Below are 10,245 nucleotides of genomic sequence, written 5' to 3'. Positions count from 1 at the left end.
CTGTCGCTCCTGCTCACCTCGCATTAGCATTAGCATTAGCACAGCTCGCTGTTCACCCCACTGCAGAGCAGCTGATCATTCAGAAGCTGATCACAGGTGCGACTTGACCGTTGACATTAATCCTGGAACGTACTCCTTCTAGTAGCAACACGTAAGATGGCCGCCTGAATGTAATGTTAACGTACAGAACCTGTTAAAGTTAACTTTACTTTTTATAAATGTCAGCTGTCTGTAGGGTTTGTAGTTTGTCTTGGCAATTCAATTAATTAATCCAGACATCTGTTGTACAGGCGTATTGTATTTTTCACACCACTACATTTGTCTGGCAAAAGGTCAAAAAATGCATCGGCAATAATAATCCAGTTTCCGAATCATTTCCTCAGGTTGTAACCCTGCGCCTCCTCCTCCTCCTCCTCCTCCTCCTCCTCTCTGAATACATGATCCACAGGGGGATGATGAAGCTTATCGAGGCGTGGCCCCCACACTGGGTCTCACTCCCTGGGTTCCTCAACACCTCCAGACCCATCACACAACCCTTCACAAAGGAAATGATGAGTGAAAACGATGCGACAATGTGTTGGGCGTCTCTGGTAGTGATGGATCTGCCGAATCTGCAGCTGTTTGGGTTTCAGTTACTCAGCTATGTAAAGCGTAATTTGGTCAGAGGATGACGCCTGCTGAGACTAGCTGGTGATCATAGTGGAGCGTTCAGCAGCTAAAGAGGTGGATATTTCCCTCAGGAGGTGGTGGAGACCAAAAACAGAGCTAAAAGACAACTTAGACGACCTTTCCTACCCAAATCCAGAGTTCAATATTTGTCCAAACACAGCAGACTGAACACTGACATCAGCCACAGTCTCTGCAAACAGACACAACAGCCAATCAGCAGGCAGCTTAAGACCTCAAACAGACGGGCCTCAGATCCGACACTGACAGATTCAGAGGAAGAGAAACTTTTTGCAGAGAAACAGTTTGTTTGAGTTCCTGAAAACCTTTCAGAATATTTATTAAAAGCCATTTCAAACACACCTGTTCTCACACACACACACACACACACACACACACACACACACACACACATCCTCCCTGTTAATCAGTTCATTTGGTGCTATTTGAAGTGTTAAGCGCTGCATGTTTCGAGCGATGTCACACTGGTTTGGTGTGTGAACAGGTGTCGAGGTGACCCGCTGTACTTTTATTCCTCTGCAGAATACACAACAACCTGCTGATAATCACTTTAATCAACAACCTGTGTGTGCGTGTGTGTGTGTGTGTATGTGTGTGTGTGTGTGTGTGTGTGTCGCACGGTGTCAAGCCGTTAGCGTCCCGGCTCTCAGGTTTCAGGTAAGTGTGTGTGAGTTGCGTTCAGGTGTAAAAGTCTCACTGTGGCAAAATGAGGTGATTTTCACCTGAAATGAGACGATTAGTGAGTCTGAACAGAGATAATGGACACATCATCGTGATTATGTGTGTGTGTGGGTAAGAGAAAGCGTGACCACACTAATCTGCATAAATTTGCCTTTTTTATCTCTATTTCTGGCCTGCAGTCACACTAAGCAGATGTTTTTCCACCATTTTCTGATTTGTTCTCCGGAGCAAGAAAATCTGGAGACGCTGTCTTCATGTTGTGTCGTCGGCCTCAGTGGGTCGGTTTGTCGAGGACTGAACATCCGTCACGTTTCCTGACTTCCTGCGACCATCGAGGCAAAGAACGAAACGATCAGGACCTTTTTCCGTGAACTGCTGATCCTGGCGTCACATTTTCACTCCATTCTTCCCCCAATCCCTTGAATTTCATTTTCAACTTGTTCTGGTCACATCCAAGAACCATCCCCGATCTCATCCCGACTCTGTTTCCATCTTGTCTGAATCCCTTTTCAATTCCATTCTGGTCCGATTCCATCCCGATCATTCCACAATCCAGTTCCAAGCCAAACCCGATCTCGTCCAAATCAAGCACAAATCCCACAACGATCCCAATCCCGAACTTCCTCTGATCCAATTCGGAGAGCATCCTGCTTCCATCCCAATCCTGACTCCATTCCACCCATCACGTTCCCTTGGCGTTCAATCCTGACCCAGTCCTAATCGAAGCCCGATCTCATCCTGATCCTGACCCGGTTCCTTTCCAACCCCATTTTGATCCCATATTTAATCACATTATAATCCAGTTCTTCTACACAAGCCCCTGCTCTCGATCCAATTCCCAATCCCACCCTGATCCTGTCACGGTACCATCCTGACCCTCATCCTGAGATACTTGGACTCATATCACAGTAAAATGAGCCAATTAAAACTTAATATAAACAAACAAAATCCAATAAAATGAGATTATGAAGCTTCTGAAGCTTCTGAATCAATAAATAAATAACTTCACGGGCATATTGACATGCAGGGTGGGATGTGTCACGTGTGAGAGAGACGCTGGTCGGTCTGTTGTTGACAGAGATCACATTCATAACAACATGATTGTTATTGTGCAAATGAGAGAAGAAAAAAAACAAGCTCACATTCACAAACTCATGACTTGTTTATGTGAGAACGAGGACATCTATCACATTCATAAGGACACTGACACTGTCTGTGTGTGTGTGTTCAATTGTGAACACTTGGCAACGGCTTCAGTTCACGAAGCAAAAGCCAGAAAAACAGAGAAACCCCTGCAGAGCGAGCGAACAAAGGCAGAATTCATCTTGTTTCCAACGACGAGTGACTGAGCCTCCGAGTGAGTCACCACACTGACTAACTGCTTCCCGGGCTCACATACTGTACGAGTTACACATGGAGGGAGGGAAACACTGCGAGCACACTGCCAGCCGTCAGAGGGACGCTGTGTGTTTATGTGCTCGTCAGCAGCCGCGATGTTTAAAGACGCTTTACAAATACTGACTGCGACTCCGTCACCGAGGAACAACAGCTGTGTCTTTATGTGGACTTTTAATTTTAGCGTATAAAACCTGAGAGAACGAGCAGAAAAGGGGAAGGAAGGGAGATTATTTATTGAATAAAGCAAAGTAACATGGAGATAAACTCATAATTCTTCACATTAACACATGAAACTAACAGAAACGTCAGATTTCCATCATGTTTTCCAGTTTTACGTGGTTTGATCTTTGACTTCATCTGGAGAAGCTTCACCTGCTGATTATCTCAACGAACCAACTCCTGATGTCTACACCTCAGTGAAGTGCAGTGGTTTGAGGTCATGGTCGAAGCTGAAGGCTTCCAAGTCTTAGAGACTGTTGTATTTAATATCCTCAGACTTCATGTAGCCAAACAATCACTTTCTCCAGAGAGCCGAAGTCACGTATCTCTGGAGACAAATAATGTACTGATCCTGTTTGAATTGTGTCATGAGTCACACAGATGATGTTTGTCTGTTTGTCATCAAACTAATGAAACTTCAGACTGTGACGTCGTCTGCTAACTCAAACACTGCAGAGCTGCTCCTGTATATTATATATTCCTTGGGTGATAAACTGCGACGGATGCGATGTGAGTTCAGAACCGTCTTTAATGCAATATTTTGTTTTGGTGGAGAAAATGAAGTTTTTAAAGTGTGTCTACCGTCTACAGAGAGAACGATCTGGATCATGAATTGTGATCGTGATCAAAAAAAGGTGACTTTAACAACTAGTCCACACGTACACGGGTATTTTAAAAACACATTTTTTCCTCCTCCGGTTTCAAAAAAAAATTCCCGTCCACACCAACAGTATTTAAAAAAACATAAAAATGCCAACGCAGGCTGTCGAGCACACGCCAAAGCAATGATGCAATGAGGCTCGGTGAAGCCCTGCTGTCACGTTACCCTCTGACCCGCGCCCACGTTAGACTCCTTGGTCCTTGTTTCAAGACGGGTCAGGTGGGTTGCCAACATCACATGAGCCGGTCCCCACACTGGTGTCGTGGTTGGGGAGCATTGAGGACAGTCGGCCCCGATCGACAGTCGCACCGGGAGAAAGAGGCCAGCAAGCACTCAGGAGGCAGCGAGGTCCGGGCGGGAGGTCGCTGTGAAGCTCACGGTTGGAGCCGCGAGCCACCTTCGCTCCGAGCCTTTCCAAGCCGACCTAGAGCCGGTCACGGCACATCACCGCGGAGGATTAACCTGTCCACACATAAACGCTGAAAATGTTGTTTCACCCTGGCAGGAGTTTCCCAAAGGCTCAGTGTCAGTGACCTGAAACGCCGTTTACGTGTACGGAAGCCAAAACGCAGAGAAAAAGCTTAGTTTTAAGAAATACCCGCACACGTAGGACACATATTTAAGATGTAACACGTCCCAGAACAAAAACAGGCCGTTCAAATCAAACATGTCCCTCCGTCTCGTCCCTGCATCGTCTTTTATTTTTCATAAAATGATGAAATAAAACAGGAAAATAAAGAGAAAACAAACATCACACTGTCACCAGCAGCAAACTGAGACCAACAACAAGGTGCCTCTGTTGTCGTCTCATTGTTTGGAAAAATGAGACGTGTCATTTTCTTAAATCCATTATTGGTTATAATTAATCTGATCCTCTCATCCTGACAACACGACAACACAACAACACACAAAAACACATGCGCTGCACGAACTACAGATCCTGGCTGAGCTTCTGGGACGCTGATTAATGAAGGAACTGCTCAGGAGGAGAGAGTGTGATGTTGTGTTGTGTGACGTGTTGTGTGACGTGTTGTGTGTTGTGTTGTGTGACGTGTCATGTGACGTGTTGTGTGTTGTGTTGTGTGACGTGTCATGTGACTTGTCGTCCATCATGAGGGTCACAAAGGTTAAAGTCATTGGCTCAGTGAGTGTTACTATAGACGGCCTCGCCTGTGGCGTCGCACACCATCCATACATGTTAGTTATTGAATGTTCCCCCTCACACACACACACACACACACACACACACACACGTTCAGTACATGTGTGTCTGCATGAAGTCGAGTCAGAGACTGTTCGACTCAACAATCACCAACATGCTCACACTAGTTTAGTTTGTGTGTTTGTTCTCGTGCTCGTTCTGAGTCTCTGTGTGATCGTTATTTAACTTTATGGTCATTTTACGCCGTTTATGTCTCTTTGTGGTCGTTGTATGTCTCTTTGTGGTCGTTTTATGTCTCTGTGGTTGTTTTATGTCTCTTTGCAGTAGGTTAAGGTCTCTTTATTGTCATTTTGGGTCTCCGTGGTCGTTGTGAGTCTCTGTGTGACTGTTTTATGCCTTTTAATGGTTATTTACGCCCCTGCAGTCCTGTTACACCGTCTGTGGTGTGTTTCAGTCTTGTTCAGTTCTGTGGTGGTTGCTTTGTGTTTGCAGTGCGTACTGGCTGTGCCACGTGATAGATGCCGTTGCTAGAGGACGTTGCCATAACGCAATTTAAGCGAGAGCCAGTTTTCAGGGACTGTACTGATGTTCTAGCTCACATCTCGGCCTCTCGCTTGAAATAAGACCACTTTGTTTTTTGACTCCCCCAAGGTGTCCAGAAGTCTGTGGCTCTGCCTCGCAGCTTCATTTCGTTGGCGATTTCAGAACTTAAGCCTCCGAATGAAACTTGTTTTTGTCTGTCGGTGAGATTGGGATGTTTCTGATTTGGCTTCAGGTCGACTTAAAGCGTTTACATCTGCTGTCTTTTTTAGCAAATTCAGTCTGAGCAACATAACCAAGGACGTTACAGAGAGTTCGACTTCCCGGGTAAATTCATGCCCAGATCATCCGTGTTGTGCGAACGTACGGCGCACCAGAGACTTCCACCAACCGAGCCGGCTAACTTAGCGTCCTGCTAACTAATCTTTTTCTGGCCTTTCAAATGTTATCCGACCGAATGGATCAAATTCTGACAGTGAAACGAGTCATTTCTGCACCACCTTTCACAATGTAAGCTTATGGGAAAAAGCCTTCAGGCCGGCAGTTTGTCTGTGAGAACTGGCTCCATCACAACCAATCATAACCAACCACATGACCAAAGAGCACGATATCTCAAGAACGCCTGGAGGGAAACCTCCACGTGGACTCAAGCGGGAACTGGTTAGTGTGACGAAATATTTTACACGAATGTCTGACGGGATGTTCGAAGGCTTTCTGCTCGCTGGTGCCGCTTTCCACCCTGATTATCACACATCTCAGACGCCACAGGTCCTTTGAGAATTTTCTACCAATGATACAAACTCCTCCATCTGTGCGTTTGATCAGATTACCACAGTGAAACTCTTACAGGTTAACAGCACCGCGTGGGGCCCAGAGGCTCAGTTCGGCCCCGGGAACCTTGATCAGTTTTATCAGGCCGTGATTTAAAGCTGCACAAAATGTTTGAGTTCAGAAACTTTTCTGTATTTTACTTTGTATTGTTTTCACTCAAATCAGCCAATTTAAATCAATATATCACTTGTTTTCTTCTTACAGATTCTTCTGGACAGATTCCAACCAAACCAGATTTGAAATCTCTTAATTTTTAGGTGAAAAATCATTTTGTAAGTTTTATGGTGAGAAAAAAAATCCTGCATCAACATTTAACAATGAGACTGAGGCTCCTTTAACTTTCGGCTCACTATCAGAACTTCTGCAGCAGTTTCGGGTCTGTTCAGGACCTGGTTTACCTTCTGGTCCACGATGGAGCACGCCACCTCCCGGACCTGACTGAGGCTGAGCTCTGCGGCGTCCAGCAGCACCGGCTCCCGGCTCAGACCGATCTGGATGTGGAAGGAGATCACACCACCTCCTCCTCCTCCTCCTCCTCCTCCTCCTGCAACACCTCCTCCTCCTCCTCCTCCTCCCCCGTTGCCGGTGTTGCTTGTCCCCCCTGAGAACGGGAGCGGGCTGGGCGCACGGATCAGCGGAGGCGCACTCATATGAGCCTTTTCCCCGGCGGTTTCCAACCTGCCAACAAACAATTAGGAGCCGCGGAGATGATGAGTGACCGCCCGGGTGAGTGGATGAGGAGCCGGCGGGTCCAGGTGGAGCCGGCGGGTCCAGGTGGAGCGGGTTAAAACAGCGTGGAGAGGTGCGGGATGCTCGGACGCACGAAAAAAAAGTCCCCAAAGCGCAAAAAAAACAAGAGTTTCCGACAGAAACGATGACGACTGATTAATAACTAACTCCAACAAAACTGAGAGAGAAGATGCTGCAGGAGAGCAGAGGAGACAGACAGAGACAGGATGTGAATACAGAGGGAATTAAAGAGACATAATGACTACATGACTGGACCGGAGAGGAGAGGAGAGGAGAGGAGAGGAGCGTGGAGACCGGTGATGCGGTGACAGAGCCATGGACGTCAACAGTGGCTGGAGAGGAGGAGGAGGAGGGAGGAGAGGAGAGAGGGAAACCTCGGACTGATGGAGATGGAGATGGATGGAGGACGGAGGAGATGGAGCTCAGGAGGAGCACTTTGGTTGGAGGTGTTTTAATCATCTTTAAACAAACTGTGGCTCTTCATTATTAAATTAAAGTTAAAAAGACAAAATGAGTCTCATGAGTCCAGGACCCAGAACCCTCCCAGGACTCTTTAATTATTTGGATTCTTCACATTGTATTTGCTCTGCTGTCCCATCTGCTTGAAAACTCAACCCTCAGAACTTTGTCTCTATTGTCACAATAATTAGTCCCAGACTGCACGGCGTCGTGCTCGCTGTCTTTTTTATTTTCTAACATTAATAAAGCCCCTCGGGTGGATTGAGATCTTTAAAGGAAAAATTCTGGTGGAGAAACACTGAATCTGGATTTCATGTGACTTTAATGAGACTAAAAATCACCTGCAGAAGCCGGACGTGGACGACGGATAAAGAGTCCATTACTTGATTCCCAAAAGTAACTAAAGTCGGACTGGACTGGATTCCTTCTGATATTAGGAGTAGGTAAAAAGAAATCCGGTATCGATCCGTCCTCTAACGCGGCTCATTATGACTCATATTTATGTTTGCTGTCAGGCGGCGACCTCTAGTGGTGGTCGTAGCTATTACATCAGCAAAGGAGGAAGTCAGACGTGACGTAGCTGAAGTTACAGAAGCGTACGACGAAGATCCAGAAGCCTGTCGCTGCCACGGTGAGGAGCGTTCACACGTTGTTTATACTGGCAGTTGATTTATGCATAAACAGATCATGTGTCCACAAACTCAGTCATTTATTGTCAAACACAGTCAAAGAGACAAGCTGCCCTGTAGAATAAAACTCATCCTGTTAGTGCAGTTTTAATAAGGAAAAGCACAAGATACAAGTTTGAGACGTATCAAATTATCAGATTAAGATGCAGAATATGAACAATTTGTGATGAAAGATGGACCGTATGATGATACAGTATGAATATAGATACAGATACGATACCAGTGCAGTTAACAGCGGTGTAAAACAAACGGAGCAGGACACCACACTATCTGTGACGGGCCGACCGGCCATGTTCGAGGAGTGAAAGGACAAATGAAGAAGTGTTTTCAGCTTTTAGTTTTATTTTTGATTTTATATCAGCGTTTTTTCAGCCGGCACGGCCGCAGTTTGAGTCTCACCACCGGATATTTTTAAGGAGACGTCAGGATGTTTCCGTCTGTTTTTGTGGCGTCAAAATCGGCTATTTTTTACAGGACGTCGGAGCTTTTTGGGAAGTTTTATGTTTTAATCCAAACCACGATGTTTTCCTGAACCTAACCAGAGTTTAAACACAGTGATGTGACAAGAGAGAGAAAGAAAACTGAACCTGAACAAACCAAAATCAGCAGTGACATTGTGATATTTGCAGGAGGTTGTTTCCAGCTTCTGACCTGCTGCTGTCGTTGTGTTTCAGGGATACAGACAGGTCTGATCACCTGTCAGAGGAACGACCGAGCCAATCAGAGCTCTGCAGGCGGGTTAATAAGATGGACATCGTCCTCCTGGAGTCAGAGACACACGGAGAGGAGGACATGTCAGCAGCTGGACAGACGTGTCGATGGAAAAAGACTCTGATTGGACGGAGACGTCGGTCACTGCTGATGTGACACACACACACACACACACACACACACACACACCTGTTGAGTGTGAGCACAGATTCCTCAGAGCGCTGCTGCTGCTGTCGGCTCGACACAGACAGAGTGAAGTGTGTTGGTTGCTAGGAGACACACACACACACACACACACACACACACAGACACACACATAGATGTATACACAGTCACACTCCTGACAGCCCTCCTACGCTTCAACCTTGCCTTCAATTTACTTCCATTTATTACCGAGGACGACGCCAGACTCGTGGCATACGCTGTGTGTGTGTGTGTGTGTGTGTGTGTGTGTGTGTGTGTGTGTGTGTGTGTGTGTGTGTGTTAGAGAGATACTCCAAGTCAGCAGGTCGGTGTTTGGATGAAGATGACAACAAAGAGCTTCTGTCATAGTTACTAAATACTGTCGTCTTCATCGTTTCGAACCTCCTCCTCCTCGTCTTCATGTCGAACATCGTCATCGTCGTCGTCTTCGTATCAAACCTTCTCCTCTTCTTCTTCGTTGTTTCGAACACCCTCCTCATCTTCGCTTCGACCCTCCTCATCGTCATCATCGTCGTCTCATCGTCTGTCATCAATACCCACCCCCCTATTTTCTTCCTCTTCATCTTCGTCGCTTCGAACTGTCTCTTCCTTGTCTTCTTCATGTTGATTCTCCTTCTCATCTTTGATTCGAGTCTCCTCCTCGTCTTCGTCATTTTGAACCTTCTCCTGGTCGTAATCTTAATTTCCAATCACCTCTACATCGTCATCCTCGTTTCGAACCTCCTCCTCCTCGTCTTCGTTGCTTCACGTCTCTTGGTGGTCGTTTTGAGCCTCCTCGTCTTTGTGTAAATGTAATTTATATTATTTTGTCGTATTATTACATCTTTTATGATTCAGTGAGTCATTTATTAACACCAGATCAATAAAAACACTCAAACATTCAGTCGCACACAGTTTACATCTTGTTTTGGTTGAAAATCAAGGTTACGTCACATAAATCTATAGATTATAAATGAAAGTGTGATTTAAAATCTCCGTCTGGATTAATCTGCTGCTGCTGCGTCCTGATGACAGATTAACCTGGAGGAGGTGCTTTGCTCCTGTGTGAGATTACATTTTCATCACATCCAGCAGTAATCCCATCAAAGGAAGCGTTAACAGCGAGTTCCCCTCCCGCCTTCATCTGCAGTTTGTACATCATCACGTACGAAGCTGTAAAGTGTTCACGGAGCAGACGCGTCTTCCTCTCAGCAGTGATTCACTGTGCCAGGGTTCAGCTCCCTGCAGATCCACCCGGGCTGGAAATGTGCAGT

General features: G+C 46.0%; 1 protein-coding gene across 2 annotated transcripts in view; it reads right to left on the bottom strand.

The window, feature by feature from the left end:
* prkd1 (protein kinase D1) overlaps positions 1-7,736 on the bottom strand; it is a 42,143-nt gene extending 34,407 nt beyond the window's left edge. For both annotated transcript variants that reach the window (XM_084382231.1, XM_084382232.1), the window contains exon 1: positions 6,578-7,736. In XM_084382231.1, the coding sequence (XP_084238357.1) occupies positions 6,578-6,829 (252 nt within the window). In that variant the 5' untranslated portion in view covers positions 6,830-7,736. The remainder of the gene's footprint in view (positions 1-6,577) is intronic.
* Between the last annotated feature and the right edge of the window lie 2,509 nt (positions 7,737-10,245).

Source organism: Pagrus pagrus (assembly GCF_965226575.1).
Source record: "Pagrus pagrus genome assembly, chromosome: 18".
Classification (NCBI taxonomy): domain Eukaryota; kingdom Metazoa; phylum Chordata; class Actinopteri; order Spariformes; family Sparidae; genus Pagrus; species Pagrus pagrus.
Note: the sequence above shows the minus strand (reverse complement) of the source record. Positions and strands in the feature narration are given on the sequence as shown.